This window comes from Gavia stellata, chromosome 3, assembly GCF_030936135.1.
Source record: "Gavia stellata isolate bGavSte3 chromosome 3, bGavSte3.hap2, whole genome shotgun sequence".
NCBI classification, from domain to species: domain Eukaryota; kingdom Metazoa; phylum Chordata; class Aves; order Gaviiformes; family Gaviidae; genus Gavia; species Gavia stellata.
In genome coordinates, this window is record NC_082596.1 from 56,610,137 (window position 1) to 56,632,305 (window position 22,169).

The 22,169-nt window shown below is 42.9% G+C and overlaps 1 protein-coding gene across 1 annotated transcript in view; it reads left to right on the top strand.

The window, feature by feature from the left end:
* Window positions 1–6,212, top strand: part of PTPRM (protein tyrosine phosphatase receptor type M) — a 481,477-nt gene extending 475,265 nt beyond the window's left edge. The window contains exons 33-34 of the mRNA XM_059815570.1: window positions 1,026–1,161; window positions 5,519–6,212. Of these exons, the coding sequence (XP_059671553.1) occupies window positions 1,026–1,161; window positions 5,519–5,572 (190 nt within the window). The 3' untranslated portion in view covers window positions 5,573–6,212. The remainder of the gene's footprint in view (window positions 1–1,025; window positions 1,162–5,518) is intronic.
* Window positions 6,213–22,169: the final 15,957 nt, after the last annotated feature.

Consider the following 22,169-nt stretch of genomic DNA (forward strand, 5'->3'; position numbering starts at 1 on the left):
TCAAAGAGTCCCACAATATCAGGCAATGTTTTGGCAGCAGAGAGCATTCTTTTCATACTGCCTGGATGTGACAGATGTGCGATGTTGTAGTTTCCTTTGAAAATCAACCATTTGCGAAGCTGGTTTGAAAGACCCACTACCAAACTAGTCTACACTCTGGTAATTATTAAGGTTTATTATTTTCAGTGAAGCGCAGCCTAAAGATTCTGATTAGAATAGCTGTAGAAATAATAGGGTTTCCAGAAAGAAAGAGATTCTCTTAAAGATTAAAAATAACTGGGGATAAAGTGTTATTAAATACTTTATTTGATCGTGCATATGAACATTTGTGCCTGGCTTCTTTGTTAGCAAGTCACTTCGGGTTCTCATCCTCAGACACTGTGGGTGGAGGGGGGATACACAGACTTTTAAAAGTAGTCATTGCCAGGCAGCCGGCCCCTCTGCCTGCTGCCAGGGAGTGAGCGCATCAGCCAGGGGAATATCGCAGCACCACCTCGTGCCATGCTGAAGGTGGAGCCACCAGAAGGGCTCCTGCAAACGAGGCTTTTGGCGCTTTTGCTGTTCCTCCGAAACACGCTTGGGTCCAGGAGGAAAGCACCAGGATTTGGAATAGAAGAACTCAAAGACCCGCTTTCCCTATAACGTTTCCAGGCCTGATGCTCATTGCAACCCTGCGTTCACAGTACAAAGGGGTGTTGAACTAAATCTAAAAGTACCTTGTCCTTATTTTAGCATCCTCTTTGTGCTCTCTCAAGTGTTCACTGAAGGGTGGTGCAAAACTCAGCCATTCAGTTCCCTCCAGGCTTTCAGCCTGCTGAATTCTGAATCATAGCTTTGGGATCTTTCAGCCCATTAATTCCAATTAAAAATTGTCTTCTGCCTAGAGTTTGGAAGCCTTCGGAGACAGGAATGTTCTGTGGTTTCTCCCTACTGGAACTCATGCCTTCTGTAGCCATCCCTGGTGCTGTACGAACTTGTAACATAGAGTCAATTGTAACGGAGCCATTTTATCACTTTTCTTGTAGGAATGGAGGTGGCCGCAGTGGGACATTTTGTGCAATCAGTATTGTTTGTGAAATGCTTCGACATCAGAGGGCTGTTGACGTATTCCATGCTGTGAAGACACTGAGGAATAATAAGCCTAACATGGTGGACCTTCTGGTATGAGCTTTTTAACTGCACCACTAAATAGAAAATGTTCCTTTTTCTCAGAAGACTCAGTAAGATTTCCAGGATTTGCAGTGGGAGTTGTTCACAAAGCAAGCAAGTCATTTTCAAAGGGGATAATGAAGTCACTTCACTTGTAAGAGTATTTTTACACTGCTTTCTTCCCAAGGAGACTTTGTCTCTGTTCATTTGAATTTTTTAAGAGTTTTAAACTTTCAGCGAACATCCTTATTAATTTTCTTTTCTGGCAGGCTGAGCCAAGTGGAGAGCAGTCCTTGCATGATAGAAATAATAGTTATGTAAAATGAAATGCCAGATTTTCAAATTATATATTTTATAAATAGCTTAATCGACTAATATTTATCAAAGCCATGAATTTCGGTTTGACATCCAGAATATTGCATTTAATTATGGTTGCTCTATCGCATAGAAAGATTAAAGAAGTTCAGAAACAAGGGGCCATGTGCAATTATTTTCCTAGAGAGTGTTTTATGAGCTTATTTTTAAATGGAGAATTGCTGAAGTGCCAGCTGCTATGCCAGAAGAGATGCAGAACAGCTTAAACCAGCAGGTTCTTATACTCTAGTGTGTAGTTCTGTACTTGGAGATTCCTAGCGTGATACCCTATTCTGAAGCCTGGGCTATAAAAGACACTGTTTTACAACATCCTGCTGTAGAGGTGGCTGCTTAAGAGGCAGCTGTATTCAATTTAGCATCATAGGCAGGAGGAAGCAGCATCTGGGCAGCTTCAGGGATGCTAAACCAAGCTGAGCTAATTTTGCAAGCTCTGGTTAAACAAGTTTGGGTCGTATTTCAACATCTCTTCTACAGAGCGTCCAGGGTGAGGCAGGAGGTATCTCACAGAGCTGGTCCAGCCTCTTGTAATTTTAGGAGAGATACCCCTCTCTCAGATGGGCTACTGAGACCTGGGTGTGAAACACATTGGAGAATGGGCAGAAAGCAGGCATTTCTGTTGGGAAGACTGAGGCTTTCAGGCTCATGTGTAGATGGGTATGGTCATCCGCTTCCCCACCACATGTATCATGGTGCCTCATCTGTCCCATAGAATGGCTCCCACCACATCCTCCATCACAGTGCTCTCATCTAGCCTATCTCTGAAGTCCCAGACCCTCCCCTAGGCCCTGCTCTGGCCAGGCTCATGGAAAAAAGCCAGATGTTGCCAACTGGGCAAAGCAAGGAGGGAGTTTACAAGCAGCACCACAGGGCCATGAGCCAGCTATGTGGAACTGTGAATCTTTTACCGGTGAGAAACTACCAAGCTTTCGCAGTGGTGGGAGGGAGCAGTTTACTTGGCTCCTTTTCCTCTACTTTATATTCTCAGGAGGAGAATCATCATGCTGAGAACCGTACATTTTTATTACCTAGATGTTAAGAAAAATGTCCTACTTCTTCATTCAGATAGTATAGCGTGGATGGAGACTTGGCAGGCCTGCTGTTCTCTGTTCTCCCAGAGCTCAAGTCCACAGAACTCACTGATCTCTTATTCATTTATTTTATAGAAATAAAAAGAAAATTACCAGTGTGAAGATGTACAGTTGAAGAAAATGCTCTCTATAAATTCCTGTTTGTGACAGTTCTCCAGGTATAGATTTGTCAGGCAGCTGTCTCCATTTTTCAGCAGACAATTTTTTTAATCAAAAGCTAAATGTATTATTTTACAATATAAAAATAGCTTTTAGTAAACTGAGGATGGTATTGAGAATGTCTGGACAGCATTGAGAGGCCTTGTCAGGTCTTTTCATTAGGACGTTTCAAAGCGCTTGTGAAGGAGATCAGTATTGTTTTCCTTATTTTACGGACAGAGGAATGAAGGCAGGTGACGATCAGCATTTTTTCCACTGTCACGTAATTCACTGACAAAGCTGAGCTAGAACCACATCTCTTCAGTCTTGGTCTGCTACTTTGTAGGAACAAATATTTGAATTAGCAAGGTTTCAAATTCCATGTAGATTAGTTCATGGTAAAAGGGAATCGGGACACTTGAGTTCTTTTCCTGATCCTGTTAGTGACCTAATCCTTTATGATCTTTCTTACATTAATGTGTCTTTGCCTCAGTTTCCGTATCTGAAAAATGAGAACAGTAATATTCATCTACCTTTGTAAAATTCTGTGGGAAAAGATGAAATGCTCAGAATTATAACAGTATTTCACAAAAATAGTTTCAAGACTGCTTTATCAATACCTGTTACGCACTTTCTGACTAGATGAAGGGCAATCTTTACAGTCCATACTTAGACATTTGTCTCTTAATTTCATTGAAACCTTTGGTTTTCCTGCAAGTGTAAAAATCTGAATGCCACATCCATACAATATGGAAATCTATGAAATTCTTCAGCCATCATACAAAGATAACACATGGTATTACAAAATGTCTATTATGGAATGCCCAAACCACTTTGTGATAAATGTTATTGGACCTACCGACAGGTGTCCTGGGAAAAAAAAATACAAATATACCTCTCTGAAGCTAGCTAATGTAAAGAGACTTTTAATATCCACCATCAAGTGAATAATAAAAATGTAAAAAGGGCACACATGAGTGAACACAGTGGGAAGTAATATACGTCCGCTCTTTAAGACAGGTATTTGGTTTACTAAATATGACAGTTATTCTGCTGGATCAGTAAATCAGCATAAAATGAGCATGGAAAAATGGAAATGGATGAGTGGCTGATCTCTTGTTTTGATCTGTTATGTAGTTATAGAATAATTTTCATTTATTTAGAAACATATATGCAATAAAAGCAGAAAAGGAATAATTTACATAATAGTCTTTTCTTTTCCTTTCTTCTTTTTTATTCTTTTCTCATTCTGAAGAAGACACAAGCCATTTATGGAACCCTGCAAGATCTTAAAACCTCACACACAACTCATTCATAACTTAGGTGATAGGTGCACCTAAAATTTGTTTTCTTTTGAAGTGACAACTCTCGACGAACTTAGAAATTGTCCATGCTTGTTAATGGCTTTTTGATTGTTGTAATATTATTTGGTCTCTTACATGTTAAGGTGGACTATCTTAGCTAAAATGTGACCCAAAATCACAAGTACAGGCCAAAGGAGTTAATCCTTTTAAATGTTTGCTTCAGTGAGAAGGAGAATATATCTGAAGTGTAATTGTAATCTTCCTGCTTGTGATGCTGGGAAGGTGAAGGCCAAGTGCTGTCAGCTAGTTAAATCTGTTGTTGTTCCTATATGATAGTACATGCTTAGTTATCTTTTATTAATTGATTAAAGTGTGTAAGAGAAAGAGGCATTTCAGTGGCAGAAATAGCCATAAAACTGGCAGGTATTTCCAAACTGAATTTTTAGAAGCCAGAGCCCTTGGATTCGGGGAACCCACACCTATTACTTCTTTCAGCTTTTTTGTTTCATTTAAATGTTTGTAGCATTGCTAAATATTGTGAATAGCAAGAATGGTAACGGAAGAGGGATATGTGTGCACACACAAAACTGTGAAGTTATCAGTGACTGCATCATTTAAAGTTGCAGAGCGGGCAAGGGTCAGTCCAAAGCGTTGGCCTGTCTGTACCGCTGAAGATGCGAAGGGGGCGAAGTCACGACCCTTCATCTCTGAAGGATGCAGACTGGGTTTCCATGCCATGGGAAGGGGATTTCCCTGGGATCGGCCCTGTTTCCAAGCAGTTGCAAATAAAACCAGCAGGTCTGTGTTTGAAGCACAGGGTTGGCACCTGAAAACTTAGTCTGGGTAGCAGAAGAGCTCTTAAGAGACTAACATATGCATCACCATTAATTGCTGAAAATTAATTGGAATGCATCCAGTTAATTTAGCTCAGGCCTGATCTGACAGGCCTGTTGCACTGGGGGAGGACAGTATTTCAGCATGGCTTTGGGCTGCACATAGAGGAGGAACAGTAAGCAGCTCTTGCCCTGAAATGTAGCAAGTGTATGAATGACATTGAAGTAAAAGTTACGATCTGGGAAGTACTAGGCACTGGGTCTATTTTAAGATAACCATTTCCAGGGAGGAATTTCAATTACTCCAATTCTGGTAAAGTGCTACATGAACATTTTGACAGATGACAGAAGGATTGCAAGTCAATTTGCTTACGTGTAGTCAATTTTTCTCATACAAGTATATTAGAGCAGCTAAATATGCATCTACTATGAGCAGTACCATAAGTTACTGTGTGTAGTGTCTATTGTCTGGTTAATACAAAGATTTTCCTATCTGAATATAAATTGGATTTGCAAACTGGTTCCCATTGACAACAGCTGATAGTAAATAATTTTAACAGAAGAGAAATATTGATCCCCTTAATTAAGTTCCTTCAATAACTGACTTTGAGGTTTTCTTTTGATTTTTCAGGATCAATACAAATTCTGCTATGAAGTGGCTTTGGAATACTTGAATTCTGGCTGAATGCATAAACAGCACAGACAAAGTTCCTCCTTTCACCACCACAAACAAAGCAAGTTGCTTCATGATATCTGTGTAAATGAGATGAAGACTTCTCAGTGTTACGCTTATACTGCTTTGTATAATTGGCTCTTTTTAAGAGCCCGAAAAGATGTTTATAAAACTGCTTGCACTGCCCGTTTTCCACTATAATGCCGCTGCTTGACACCCATATGAACGTACACCAAACCACATGGCAGTTGTTGAACACTGTATTCATACATAGCCATTGATGTGGTGAAGCAGCATAGTCCTCTGGTAAATAAGAGAGCACAATTATATTCTTATGAAGGAATTTGTACTTTTCTGTTATATTTCGTTGCCTGTGATTCTCAGTTACTGTCACAGCCTAGTGTACATTTCTGTTCTGTGGAGAATGCTGTCTAGCATTTTGATAATATATGATTTTAGTTATATTTGTATTCTAACACGTTCATAATAAATTAATCATATGTAGCTTATCTGAACTAATGAAAAGACATGTACCAAATCATGTTAACTTTGTTGAGTTGTAATTTCTATCCACTTTGTACCATTTCAGAGAGAGAATCTTGATAGAAATACAGTTAGAAAATGCAAAATACAGGATGCTCAGATTAATATATCCAAAGCTTTTTCATTTGTTTATATTGTAAATATTTTTTGATTTCATCAAATTATTTATTCATTAAAATGAATTTTTTTGTGAAGCACAGTGAGTGACAATCATTTTTATTAAGCCCTGGAAATGCTTACTGTATGATAGTGTAAACATTTGTTTACCTTGTATGGATTCTCAGCTCAATAAATGATTACATACATGATAAAATCTCGTTTAATTTAGTATCTCTTGGCATCTGAGTGCCTTCAGCTAAGCCTCTTTTCAGATTAATGCTTGTAAATACTGAGCTACCTCCAGAGCATGTTTATTGTGTGATCCAGTGTTGATCCAGCCAATAGCAAGATGTGCCATGCCAATATATAAAAAGAGGTGAACTGTATGTTTAAAGATGGTCGTGCACAAATGCAGAACCTGAAAATTGCCCTGCTGTAAGAAAAAGAGATGATGTTGGGCTTGCAGTACTCAGTCTTGTCACAGCATTCCTCCGCAGCCCTGAGCATGCCCTGCCATTTGCTCTGTGTCTGCTGCTACGAAAAGGGTGATGGTACATTTGTTCTTGGGAAGAATGACTGCTGTGAGGGGGAAGTAATTCCTTGTGTTAAAGATACCAATACTGGAATGACTGGGGGAGGTAAAAAGTGAGTAAAACTGCTCTGTTACTAGGGCTGTTACCAGAACTGCCAGTGGACAGGTTTACACCACTAAAGCTCTTGCCTGTCCTGAGGATGGCTGTACCGCGCTTCCAGGGTATTTGGATGGTTCCCCTTTCTCCCAAGCACTCACCTGTGTCTGAACAGGCTGGGACTTGCCTCCTGTTCTTGGATGCAGGAAGCGCAGCAACGAAGCAGCGAGGAAGGGGAATGAGCCAGCAATGTTTTGCGGCACCGTCTGCTGGAACTGCAGATCTTTCTCTCACCCAGAAGTGTCAAGGAGACATTGCAGACAGAGCTGCTGCTCAACACTGAAGCCTTCCAAAGCTATATGGGAAAGCCAGAGCAAGGAAGCGGCAGACTGCGCAGTATCTCAGCTCTTAAGGAGATCCTTTTAATGTGCTAGCCATCTGGAATGGGGGCAGTATCTATAGAAATGTATCAGTCAAAATATTTTGAGATCCTCTAAACCTAAGAGATCCAGCTTGGGCAGAATGACTCACAGCTTGTCAACAGCCAGTTCAAAACCACTGCAAAATTCAGATCTGAAGACACGAGGATAGGCTTCCTCTGCAGCTGGAAAGCACCTCTTTTAAAATTGCTTTAAAATGTAGCTGGCAGGTACTGGCCATTGCTATAAATTGCACAGAGGTACTGAAGAACATAGGAAAAACAACCCCAGCCCTGAGAAGAATGATGGTCCTTGGATAAGCGCTGTAGCACTTGAGCCTGTTGCAGAATACGCTCCGATTCATTTGGAAACCCTAGTGTTAGGAAACAAAATCCAAACCTCTAACATCCTGTTCCTCACAGTCAGCTTGACAGACCAGGTATGCCAGCCAAGCATGCGTCTTTGTAATATTTGTGGGACACTAAATAGTTGGGTTCCATGATCTATTTATTGAAATATGCATGTATGCATCCAGTATTTCCTGATGCTTTCAAGAAGTATAAGATGGATAAGTGTGCTGAAGGAACCCTAGGACAGAAGGTGACGCAGGCAGCGTGATCCCAAATGTGAATGAGATCTATTGAAATGCAGCAAGAATCATGGCAATCTCTCCCAAGGACAGGGCCTGCCGGTGTCTGCCAAGACGTTATTTCAGCTGCTGTACTGTCGCACACATACTTTTCGCGGATAGGTCTTGGGGGATGAGGAGGGAAAGAACATGAGGAGAGAGTTCTGCAGTGTTTCTTACTGTTTTACTGATACTACTTTTTTTTTTTTGGTTCTTCTGACATAGGCAGAGTCAAACCCGTGTTACAGACTCTGTGTGGTGGTGTTGCAAAAGGCATTCTGTGAACTGCAATACCTTAAAACCGAAGCCAGCTAAAGAAAGCACAGCAAGCAGCTTTGCGTCCTCACTCTCATGCTACAGCTATCCATCAATACAAATTATAGAGACATCCAGGCTTAGGTGAAACAATATTTTGGCAAGAATCAAAAACAGATGAGGGTTAGGAATAGAGAAAACATAAGGAATCAGAAAGGAGCAGAAAGAAGAGAGGAACGTGGGGGGCAGGTATTCAAGAAGCAGCGTGGAGCTTATGAAAGTTACCTGGAGGGTGGCAATTTAGAGAAGACAGCAGAAAGAAAACAGCAGTGACAGCAATTTTAAGCGTTCATAAACTAACCTCCCTTTTCAGAAGAAACTTGCACAATTACAAGCCCAGTACAGCTGCAGAACTTATGGAGACATCAGTCCTAGTTTTGGAGGAACAAAGGAAGGGATGTTTTCTTCAATCCCCGGTATATAAGAGGTACATAAATGAATAAAGAGATACTTTAAATGGTTAGCCATATGTATCACCCAACTCATCATCTCTCTGGGACTTGAGGTAGATGATTTTTGCTAAGCTATTCTGAAAGAGCAGCAATGAGGATGATGAAAGAGGTGATCACATGCAGGTAATCTGTATCTTTTTAACAGCAATGCTCCCGACAGCTTCCTGGGCTTCTTAATCAGCAAAATGAGTCTGTCACTGGCAGGGTAGCTTCAAAGAGTACTAACCCAAAGCTTAAGGACAACATATAGTAAGATTAAAAAAATAAAGCATAGAAAAAACTTCCTATCCAGCTGTACGCAGTGTGGCTCAAAAGGGTCTCTGTGCCACAAAGACTTGATCTGAAGGCACTATGCAGCATCAAGACCACCTTCATTTTGGATTTTTCCTTCAGCTGGTTAGGGCTTATCTTCAGTATCTCTGAAATGTTTGCTTCTCGTTTCACTGTATGTGGGTGTTCCCCCAGGTCTGACTGCTTACTGTGTACGCCCCTTCTCAGTCAATGCTGGCCCTTCAATATGTGTAGCAAAGACACAAATAGATTATTCTTCTTTGAGGTATGGCAATGAAGATAAATTGACACTTCCAGCAGCAGCTATTCCAGGCAGCTTCCTTTGGGGACACCTGGAGAAGCTGTAATGGTAGTAGCGAACCTAAAGCGCCTTGGCATTACTCACTCCAAAACTCTCACAGCAGGATCAGCTGCTGAGTCTCCTTTCCCTTGTGGTTGCTTTGTGTCTCCCCCCCAAATCAAGGATGACTAAAGGAAAGTGATTTGAAAGTTTACTTGAGGTTTTACAGCCTCATTAGTTTTCTGATTCAAAGGTAATTGCGTTGCTCTGCCTCCCAGAGTAATTTCTCCAAGCAGTTGTGCATTTGCCTTCAGAAACAGCGAAGTATGTAGGCAGATCACTGTAATAGAATGATTTGTCATATCATTTTACATTTATTGTTGGGTTTACACTTACTTTATCAACTTGGAGCCTTGGACTACAAAATCTTGTGCAGCCCATATCTGATGCCAGACACTCGGCTTTGTTAAAAGAAAAATTAAATTAGGAATAGAAGAAAAATGTACAGCTTAGTTCTGTTGTTTGATGCTTGTTGAGGAAGAAGCCAATGACCACTGTAATTTTTGGGGCAGAGCACCAGTAAAACCCAACAGACCATGTGAAAAATAATGCTGTTTCTATTGGAGCTCATTTGTTTGTTTATCGTAGCCTAGACCTTGACTAAATGGTGAAATTACAAGCTTATGGGTGCATTTGCATTGCCTCAGCTATTCACGTGCTCTGCCTGTGGGAGCTTTCCATACACCGCTGGCACAAGGCGGCATGCTCCGCACGCCTCGGCTCAGCTGCCGCCACTCACCTTCAGCATCCTAGCCCACTTTAATGAAGGAACCTTTCCAAAGCCTTGTCAACCCTTCGCAAACTGCAATAAAGAGCAATAGCAAAATGCCTTCCTCGCTGCTCCTGGATATTTCCAAGCAGACTTTTCTGTGGAAGGCTGAAAAGGCTGCTCCTGCGCTGGTTATTTCCCCAGGCTCACCTGATCTCCTGCTCTAAGCCTGAAAGCCAACCCCTGCAGCTCCTCCAGTCTGTCTCTCCAACTCCTCACCCACTCTCAAGGGAAGGCTGTCGCATGTCCCTGGCCCAGCCTCAGCAGGCAGAGCAGGAAACCTGTAGTGCTACGTTGCTTTCAGGTCTGTATCTTCCATCAGAGCCTCCAAGGGCCCTCCTGGAAGATGCATTGCCCTCTGGTGCCGGGGTCCTGCCTCTCACCCCAGCATCCTGTATAACCTGCCCTATGAGCCTCCATCCCACTTCTCTCCCAGTCTTGTCAGCGCAGCACATGATGCTCAGTCTGGGTAATATGACTTGAGATAGGTGGAAAGAAGATGTGAGGCTGGAAGAGGCTGGGGTCTATAAACACCCTGCCACAATTTTGTTTAATATTGTTGATAGTACTCGATGCACAAAAGCACAGAAAAGGTGGGGTTTGACAATGAAGAATGAGAGCAATGCTTGCTGTAGCTTGTCTAAGGGAATGTGTCAGGGGAGATTAATATCTCGTGTTCACTGACAGTCTTTCCAAGCAATGGTATTTTTACTCCTGAAACTCTTCTATTGATATGTTTTCAGTAGCAGCTAGAAGACTTTTAATTGTATCTCTACAGTCAGGATATTTCTAGTAATTGGGTTTTTTGTGAAGATGTGCTCAGGAGCCACAATTAAAGCATGTCTCATTCATGCTAGACATACATTAATACTGCTGCCAGGCCTGAGTAAATGTAATTAAAACACCTAGTCCTACAAACATTTACATTAATATCCTCTTGTCTAGTCCCACTTGCACAAAAAAAATCAATCCTATATTCACACACATTTTGGATCTGAGCTCATCAGTCCTTGTACATGTCATGTCATGATGCTGTACAGCGTTCAGCTGGGTTGAAGTTAATTTTCTTCGTAGCAGCCCGTATGGTGCTGTGTTTTGGGTTTGTGACCAAAACAATGTTGATAGCACAACAAGATTTTATCTGTTGCCGATCAGTGTTTGCACAGCATCGAGGCCTTCTCTGTTTCTCACTCTGCCCCTGCAGCAGGTAGGCTGGGGGTGGGAAAGAAGTTGGGAGGGGACACAGCTGGGACAGCTGACCCCAACTGACCAAAGAAGGGATATTGGGATATTCCATACCATATAACATCATGCCCAGCAACAAAATGAGGACGGAGGGGAGGGAAGCCATTTCTAGGAGACTGGCTGGGCATTGTTCTGCTTGTGGGAGGTGGTGAGTGCATGCCTTTGCATCAACTGTTTGGGGGGAGTGTTCCCTCTCTTCTTCCTCTTTCCTTCTCTTATTAAACTATCTTTATCTCAACCCATGAGTTTTCACGATTTTGCTCTTCCTATGCTCTCGCCCCGTCCCACCTGGGGTAGGGTGAGTGTGGAAGTGGCTGTGTGGGACTGAGCTGCTGGCTGGGGTCAATCCACCACGGAGGGCATAGAAGTGTTTGTATGACTAAGATCTACAGCTATCAGTCAACAATATGCTTAAACAAAGAGTTTTAAATATGAGCTTACTTGTCATAAAATTAATGGGATTGCTTAGATGCTTAAAATTAAGCACATGATTTAAACAGTTATTAAAATGAACCCAAATAGACAGGGGCTTATTGACCCACTCACTTAAAATGAGAAAAACATAGGATTGAATTGTGTGTGGCAGAAAATTTGGGACAGATACTTGGCCTTCTCTCTGTCTGTGCAGTATTCAGCCCATGTTAACCAGACAGCTGGGTGTCTATAACCAGCAGTTACTTGCTACAACAAAAAAAAATCTGCTATTTTTTTTGCTATGCCATGAATGAACATTACAGGTGCAGCAGAGCCCTGCCTGAGAGCTTCCAGACCTGCGTGACTGTAGACAGTGTAGAAGGAGGTTGCATTTGACCCTGATGAGTTGCTCCCCCAGAAACTATTAACTTCAGGTAACTCAGAAGGCAGAGCACCATGCTGGATCACGTACTTAATACTCGTATTACACATTGGGTTAGTAATTACAGCCTCTGAAGAGACACTGGGATGTATCCAGTCTCGTTACTCTCTGTATTTGTAACCTTTAGAAGTTGAGCTGAACACATAGAGAACTAGCCTGCTGTTGTGTCCCCTTGAAATTCTGATTTATACGGTATATAACAATCAGCCTATAATATAAAATCTTTTGGGGATGAAAAGTCTTGGGAGTGAAATATAGTTAATCTCCTTGCCACATGAGAAGTGGGATGAAATTGGATGTTGGTCCTTGAAGACTTCATTATCGGCTCGTCTCCGTGTTCTCCAGTCTGCGTGGTTTGGTGGGAACACCTGTGAAACTCTCACACAGTCAGGCATAAGGAGAGTGACCTTTGTTGGCCATGTACAGGAATTTAATCAATATTACACACCACATAAAACAAAATGTAACTTTGTCGTTACAGGGGATCAGCACAGATTCAGCCACGCTGTTGGATTTCAGCCTTGTATTTTGGAACGATTACAGTCTCCATCTGAAAACAACCAGCTTTTGAGCAGATCCACAGAGACAGCACCACTAAAAACTATCTGCCAACGGCTTGCAACTCTTTTGCTTCATGATATTCAGTTTGGCTTTCTCTTGGTAGGATATGAGCAAAATACAAGCCATCCCCCAAACTAGATGCTCTTCACATACTGGTACTTCTAGCCCGCCTGTATCAGTCTCTGTCGAGATCTAGCAAGAAGATCACACGTGCACAAATCTGTATCTCTTTCAATGACGATAAATGAATGAACTGCTATCAGTCTTCTGCCTTCTGCCTTCTTTAGGCTGCCTAGCGTGGAGCGATGCCTCAGTCTGACAGCCAAAAGGGTCGGTAAGTGAGTGCTGTTGTAATTGATTTGAATAAAAGCTTTTGATATATTAAACCGCACTGTCTTTCTATCAGATGACAAAGCCTGCTGGTCAAATCGAGCTTCCCTCTCCTTCTCTTGGCACTCCTCCCTTCCTTCTTCTTTCCCCGCTGCCAACATCCCCTCTTGCCAAATCACTCTGACCCACATTCAGAATCTCTGACTACACTTCAAGGATCAATCTGTGGTCATCCTGCGTTTGTTTTGACAGGTGGCTTTGGCAAACGCGTGTTCTCCAGTGAAGGTTCTCATTCATGCTAACAGCATTGCTCTCCCGTCTGCCATCCCACCACATCTGTCAGCAGCGCAGCCTGGAGCAGAGCATCGTCTGCTGAAGATGGGCAGAGCTTTATTGGCTTGGGTGGTGTTTCCCTTCTGTTTTTTTAAATAGAGCATTGTCTCCCCTCCCAAAACCTCTGCTGGGAATGCTCTTTCAACACATGTACTTGTTGCACGAGGTTTTAATTTAGCTGAGACTCAGGAAGAATTAGACACCCTCCCCTAACTGGTACTGCTGGTACAACTGCAAATTCGTTTGTTACACTTCATCTGGACTATGGAGATATAATTTAGTCCAACCTTGCACATCAAGCTGCTAAATACCTTTTGTAACCAAGCAGTCAGAACAATATTGCAATGTAATTTTCCACAATCAGCTGTGTCAAATGTACCAAGGTTATGGTGGTTACCTTCTAGAGGCGGTCAGGCAAGAGCGGCGTCTTCTCATTACAACTGATAAATGGCTACATGATTTGGCACCAGATTATTCAAGCAGACAAATTAACTTCAAATATTAATACCTTCAGCAGCCAGTCAGACAAATTGCTTGTTCTGCAAGTGCCAGAATGGTCATGGGGAGATTTTCCTTCTGCTGTCAGGAAACCTAGCCTTCAGAGCAGTGCTCAGCCAGGCCAGCAAGCCCATCAATCAGCTAACAAAGTTGGCAGTAGTGAAACGGATCTTCATCTCCCTCTGGAAAGGAGGAGGGGCGGGGATGGGGGGAGAAAAAAAGACTTGGCCAACCTGGCCAATGTCTACCAAGATTGTCAGAAAGCTGTATTTCAAATGAAACACACGTGCCAAAGCTCTGACTTGGTCACTAAATCGTGGCCACCTGACTGAGGACCCTGCTAGGAGTTTGCCTACCCCAAGACTGTTTTCCCACAGAGACAGAGATGGTCGTGGGGTGACTTGTACTCGAAGGGGTCTGTCTGCCTCCACAGGCTGATGTAGATGGTGTACAGGTAACAAGGGCCACCATCACCTCTCCTCTCGTCTTACATATTTTACACCTAAATCCTCTCAGGAAGGGCAAACCTGCTGGTTAGATATTATCATTGCTATATGATAATATAACTTAAACAATTGGGGAAATGGAGTTTTATATGTAAATATATACACATAATTATAGCAGGAGAGTTTAAATTTGAAATGCTCTTATCAGTTAAAGAGAATGAAAAATCCCTGGATCACTTTAACTCTTTCCAGTTTTCAAGCTTTTCAACATCTATGTATTTTTTGAACGGCAATGTTCTCTTAAAACTGATGGTAACTGAGTTGAATATGGACTTGGAAGCCACTCTATCGGTGTAGCATTTCACTAGATCAAATAAACTCAAAGGAAGAAAGACATTGAAGAAAGACATTACCACACATGACACAATACTGTCTGTGTGAAGTAATTATTGTGCTCTTTGTACTCACTTAATTGTCTGGTTGTAGAGCTTTAAAAAACACTTCTAGTAAGGGAATATTTGAAGAAAGCCTTGAGGGGCGAAAACAGAAGCCAAGCTGACTGTTGCAACACAACCAAGATAAGATTACAAATATAAATTCTGTGTTCAACAGGCAGAAAATGTGTTTATAATTTTATCATTGTACTCAAGGCTTCCTTACAATTTATATCTTCATTGAGTATAAATACATTTTCTATACAACATATGGCACTGAACTGAGCCAATCAGGAGGCACCATTTGTGCCCTGAGCACTAAAGCAATTTCATAAATTATGCAATAAATGTATAGATGGGAAAGTCATTAACATCACAAATCACATTTTATTGCTGTAAATGTTAGCATATTTTTTATTATAACTCACAGGTGTGAAGCTCTAAATACACTTCCAATGATGATGAGGTATGTGCATCCAACTTACTTGATTTGGCTTCCAGAAGACGTTTAACAGTACCGATGTAAGAGGATGGGCTTGTTCCACCACTGGACTTGGAATTAGTTTCATTGCTCCTCCAGGCCCAGCAGTAAGCTGAAGCAAGCCATGCTCTGCTACCCACGCGGTGCATTCGCATTACTGACTGAGAGGGGCTCAGCAGTGCCGGCACATCCAAGGCACGAATATGCTTACAGACCTTGACCCTCCCGCGTCCATCCCTATGCTGAAAAAATACGGCTAAAAGTCCTTTGGGGCAAGAGGTGTGTAACTACTCCAGACTTGGTCTCCACACTTTCATTTAGACGTGAACAGCAATAATGTAGTCTTAATTTAAAGGATTTTTATATCCCTAACAGCAGGGATATAGTGTAGAAGATCCTTTATCAGTACCACACAGGCAATGTGCATATTTAACTTGATTAAGAGATTGTCTTCCCTCAGAAGAGACCACAACAAGATAAACCCTCTGGGAATTGTCCTGATTGCTTGAGATCGAAGAGCAGTTTTGGTGCCTCAAGTAAATGCATGCATCTCTGAGCCTTCACGGCTTGTTTGCTCTCCCCCTGAGGAGCCCAGGATCCCACTGGGAGAAGGCTGTCCAGGAGGACACGCAGAGGCAAGGCAGTGCAAACAGCAACTGGCAAACGCCTCCAGCCTTGCTGAAGTTTGCGCCTGGAGTATTAGGAACTACTGTAGCCTTTTTAGGACATTTTTCCAGGCAGATCTGGCTGTGAGTTAGCTTGTTACAGGACAGACCTTGCCTCAGCCAGCAGTGCACCGCAGGCTCAGATGCAGCATGCACGGGACACGGCGTGCCGCTCTGCAGACATCTCCTCCGAGCCCCGGGGCGGCGGCCCTGGCATAGACCCCTGCCAGAACAGCGGTGCTATAAAACGGGCAGCCAAAAGGTCAAGAAAAGCTGCAGGTCCTCTGAAGGCTGTTAGTGATTAACGGGAGGAGGCTCCAGCAGCCAGGCCAGCACGTGGAACCCACCTTCTGCCTGCCGACCGCGGGCTGCGCTTCTGGTGGGGGGAAAGCAGACGGTGGAGGGGGAAGGCCGAGCTGAGCTGCAGGCGGTGGGTGGACTTTGTTTTCCCTTTGTGGGGTTCGTGCCATCACTGCTGTTCTTCTTGGATCCTTCCCAACTTATTTTCACAGCAGCTATGCGGATGTTTTACAGAAAGAAGGGGTAGCAGCCAAATTAAACTCTCTCTCTGCAAGGTACCACAAATCGCCCTCATCTTCTTGTTTATGTTAGACTGTGTGATGCTACCATTTTTGGGTTAAGTTCTTTAAACGTAGTTCTTTTACCCTAAGCACATCCACATACATCTGTATCTGTTTTGATATGGATTTTTTGCTTATGGAAAAAGGCAACTGCCTATGAATACTTTCACTCATTTGTATTACTTGCTGCCTAGACTACTCTTCATAGATTTGTTCAAAAACCAAATTATTGTGACTTCAAATATTTCTTCAAAAGCAAATAATTTTTTCATTATAGTGTTTCCACTCCATATCCCCCATCCCAAACTATTCTAGTCCATGAGCAAGTTTTTATTTCTCATTTGGAAGGAGAAACCACCACCACTCTCCAAACAATGAGAAGGGTTCAGTGTTTGACCTGAAAGGAAAGGCAGTGGGGGAAAACCCCTTGAAAATTTTCACAGGAAAAGACATTGCAGGCACCTCATTTTGTCTGCAATTACCAGATCTGGGACAAGCTCACATTTCTGATTTCTTCTAGGAAGCTTGTGCTAAGAAGCAGCAGCACCACCTTGTTCTTGTATGTAAAACCCAGCCTCATCAATATTTTTTCCAACAGATATGCACTGTATTGAAGAGTTTTCAAGAGATATCAATCTTCAAAGCCCAGCTTTCATCAGTGAAATTCTCTGATTCCCTGTCTCCTGGGTTAAGTAGCTTTGAGCCTTGAGTCAAGGGAAAGGAAGAGGGAGGTCAAAACTACCCAACTTCATAAGGACACTTTCCTTCCCTGCATGGCAGAGTGTTTGTAGTTGACGCCAGCCTACTCAGCTGGAACAGCATCACTAATGTGAGCATTGTGCTCCCTTTTGTAAGAACTTCTCAGAATATCTGACAGCAGCAAAGCAGCTGGCTGTTCAGTGCCGCCCCACTGCCCGAAGGCGCCTGCGCTGCAGAGGGCTTCGGTTCGTGCCGTGGGGACCCGAACAGCAGGACCTCACCAGTCACTCAGCCTAAAGCAGCTGCGGTGGGTATGTGGTGCAAAACACAGCACTGCCACACAAATGTCCTGGGGTTAATGACTTCACAAACGATACATCCTTCCGGAGAGCTTCTGGTGCTGGCATCCACTGCCCACTGTCATGCATGCCTCATCCTGCTCTGCAGGGCAAAGGGGAAAGGTTGCCCCCTCGTACACAGCCGTGCAGGAAGCACTTCTGCCTCTCTGAAGGATGGCTCTGAATGATAAACGGTATAAGCCAGAAATTTTGACAAATTAAAAAGTTTAATTTATGATGCTGCATAATTCTAGCTGCTTAGCAGGTGTGACATTACTTGCTTATTTGAAAGCCAAAAGAGGTAAATTAGTTGAAAATATGTTTTGTAGGAGGCTGTTAATCAGAAAGGACCACTGGCTCCTTGAAGCCCCAGGTGTTTTCACCCAGTGCACTGTGCCACCAGCAGAGACCTCCCAACCCCACAGGTTCACGGCTGCCCACGAGGGCTGTTCACCGCCTTGGTTTTGGCAGCAGCTGACAGGTCTGTAACAAGGAAGCTTTCCCTCAGAAGGGCTCAGCTCCTACTGCCTTTTCCCCCAGCACAAGAGCTGATCACTGATTCTCAGCAGGAACTGGCACGGCTCCTTGGCTTATTCAGTATCCTACAAATAGCTGCTAAGCAAAGCGATTCTGGAGAAAGAGAGACTAACACTCTGGAGCTATTCCCACCCGGTGTCATAGCAAAGTTCATCAGCCAGGAGATTTCTTTTGTATCCAAAAAGAATCACATTAATCTCTGTAACAGAAGAAAATTAGTCTCTCTGTTTGGCAAGGTTTTACTATCATTCACAGTTGCTACTTGCTCAAAGCTCAAAGCTACTCTTGCTCAAAAATCTAAAAACACCTGGAAAAATGAGTCACAGAAGGTCCAAGACCTTCAGAATAGAAATTGCTACAACACATATAAAGGAATAAAAGGCAATTTCCAGGACTACAAGTGGTTTCAGCCAACCACATTTGGGAGTAAATGTTAATATTATGGGGGAGGCAGGCAATTAAGTGTTTCTAAGAAGTTAGAAAAAAATTATGTTGGCACTCAGTTGTAAGGCATCAAGGGCTCAGGAGTCTGTCCTGGACTATGCCACAGACCCACCCTAGTCCTTTAGCTTGGTTGTGTCACCTCTCATTTCTCCAGGTGTAGGACACAAGGGAAAAAAAAGACCATACCTACCCTATTATTTAGTAATTCCTTGGAAGCTGGTAGTACATATGTCACGTGCACAGCCATAAGACATCTTTAATTCAACAGCAGTGAATATAGGAGAGGGCAAAGCAAAGTGAGCTTTCATGCAGTGTGCCATTAGAAACTGTTCCTCGCTCCCTTCCCCTGGCACCAAGCAGGGCAGGGCACTGCCACCCCGCCTGGCTTATCTGAGGATGTGGGTTACCCGTCTGCTTATTTTCAAGAAGTAACCTGTTCAAAAGCTGCAGCTTACCTGAGAGGTGGGAAGAAGCTGCTATTTATTATTGAAGAGACATAGAAATGGGAGTAAAAATCAGTACGCAAAGCTGTAGTTGAAGCCTAATTTCTTCAGCACTCTGCAGACAGGACCTTCCTGTGAGATGATACGAAACATTCCTGCATACTCCTTAAAATACCCTTTTTCTGTGCTATGTGAGTCGGATTGCTAATTTTTCGTCTCTTCAATTCCCATCTCTACAGGTCTCTGCTGTCTTCTCAGCCTTCCAAGCAGAGCACGGCTGTCAGACAAAGCAAGCTGTGAGAAACAACCAAAACCCACAGTCCAGAGGGTCCCCAGTTGGATGATACGATGGGTTGAACCGGCAGTCAGCCGGTCAAGAGGTCTCCTCTCCTTCTCTGCACCAAGGTCCACGCCGACCTCACCATGCCACTCCTTCCAGGCACAGATTTCAGTCCTGCTGTGTTTCCTTCCCTTTCTCCCAGTGTATCAGGCTTGGTCTGGGTTTTTACAGGGCAGCCAGGCTGGGGAGGGGGTGTTGTTGCTAAGTGAATCTGAGGCTGAGGGGAAATTAATGTTCCTACTAATTCCTGCGCATATTTCTAACTCTGTTGAATATCCTAATTTACTGTCACCTCCACCTCTCATAACAGCTCCCTAATAGGGCATGAAATACCAGTGAGATGAACATCGGATTTTGGAGAGCCCAGTGCAAATACCTCCTTCTGGTTTGTCATTGCCATTTGTTTTTTGAACTTTCTTTCCCTTCCCTTAAGTCCTTGATTCAATCCTCAACTATCACGACAGTTTCTTTGCAGCTCAGATGGCTACTCATTTTTCACGCCAGATTTTGTGACACACTATATCAAATACCTTACTGAAAGCTCAGAACTATATAATCCATTTCATTCCCATCATCCATTAATTTAGTACTTCTATCAAAAAATAATCTATCATCTTAGATGGTGTGATTTGTTCTTTGTAAACCTGCACAGATTTTTTTTCTGGGGGTTTTCTGTCTCCCAGACATGTATGGAGCTCATTACTGAATGACAGACTGATATTAGACTCACCAGAAGGCACACTCTGACGGCTGTGGCAGGTAGGAAGAGGTTGCAGGATCCTTCCAGTCATTTCACTGCAGTATGGTGGGAATCAATAGACTAGATTTCCTTACAAGTGACATCCTATAGCACATGGGGAATCTGGTGGTTTCAGCCCTATCATTGCAAGAATCCTGATTACTGCTTTTCCTCCCAACAGTTTTATATCTAAGTTTCCCTGAATGTTTTCGCCATCTCCTGAAATCCCAGAATCCATTTCACAATGCACTACAGAGCCTTCGCTTTTAATCCCATAGGGTAACACTCAACATTCCCAAACAGCAAGGCCTTTTTGTATCTCAAACTATCAGCAGAAAGCAGTTTTTAAGAGAAACATTTTTAAGAGAAATTATTTCTCATCTCCTCCCACTGAGAACTGGAGTGTACGAGGACAGGATAAACATAGTAAACTTGCAAAAATGTTAGATATTCTTACACATGGTGATCAAGCAACTTCTTCAGCTTTATCTTCTAGGTGAGTAAAGCACTACAAAGCCTGATGGTGCAACTAAACAATGAACTGCTCACAGGCTGTAATTTTCAGTTCATCAGATGGGAACCTTTTCTGATCCTGGGCCCTTCATTTCTCAGCCAAGGCATTAAGCAGCTGGGATGTTTCACATTCAAGTTTTAACTGGTGTTCACCTGTTGCGATTGCATGTACTGTCCCTCAGTACTGACTGCTGGACAATTTACCCTGCAGTGGATGGTTGCTGAGCATGGACAAAGATTTCTTTTCTTCTGGGAGCCCACAGAGAAGCCACAGTGGGATTAATAATTTTCAAGCCCAGTTATTCAAGTGGCAGGTTTGAAATGCAATTGTGAAGGGTGAGGTTGGGTTTTACATCGGCATTAAAGAACAGGAATTGATCACAACTTTTGCTTGTGTGGAAAAAATAAGACTGGGGCTTGGATCTTGCTCTGAACTCTGCTGGGTAAGGGATTAGCAAATCGAGGGACTCTGTGAGGTTTTCTTTAGTTTTATCAATAAGAAAACTAGAACAACTTGGTACCAGGTTAATCCACCAGCTAGCGAAGGAGGACATGACTATTAAGGTCTCTTTACTGAACTCAGTCTTAGGACAGGACAGACTTCAGGGGACTATGATCATCATTCCTCTTGAAATGCAGGAAGTAAGGAGGTCCTATACCTTCTTTGGACTCACTACCTTGGGATTATTTTTTAGCAGACTGTTTGAGGTGTGGATAAGTAACTCACTCTTAGAGAGAGATTCCTATAGCTCTTCCTGATCTTGCACATGTCCAGAAGCAGGTGCCACAAGGCAATGTGGATTTACCAGCTCAAATCAGTGTTGGTTTGGGGACTGCCATGCTCCAGTCTTGGGAGTTTCACCGGTCTTGTTTCCCTTCCCCATTATATTTGTCACTGAATGTTCCGATAGTCTAATTGCCATATGGTTTGCATTAGCTACATTTTTGCTTTACATGAGCCATCTTAAGTCTCTGTTAATGTGAATAATCAGGAACTGATTGCGTGATTGCCATGGGGGACAGAAAAGGTTGAAAACAAATGGTCTGTAACACATACCTTATCCCCTCCTTTCCATTTGCTGTTTTCTGGTCCCAGTCCAGAAGTTTCTTCCTAAACGTTGTTGGGAACCAATCAGCTCCAAGAGCACCTCAGGCACAGCAGCTAGAGCCTGGCAGAGCTTGACGAGTAGGGACAAGGGAGACCTGAAAGAGGGAGGGGGAGAAGCAAATACATGTATTTCTCAACTCTTATAATAACTGAAAGAAGCTGGGCAAAGGGGTAGAAACTTCACTTGAATAGCTCTGTTAACACTTTTTTCCCAAAGGAAATTTTCCTCTACATCTTATTATGACAAGACCAGAGATGGTTCATATGTACTGCAGAGTCTGTGGTCACAAATCACATTCATGCTGAACAACCATTTTCATTTCTATACGCTGCCTCCTCATCATACAGAGACACTATCAACACCTGCATGCAGACCATGGACCTCAGCCCAGCAGGAATTCCAGAGATGTTAAGAAATCTCATTTAACCTCCCCAGTCTCTGCAAGAAAGCTGTGATTTTCAGTGTAAATAACAAAATGGCCTATACACACTATTTCTGAAATCTGAGGACAACGAGACCACAGAACGGGCTG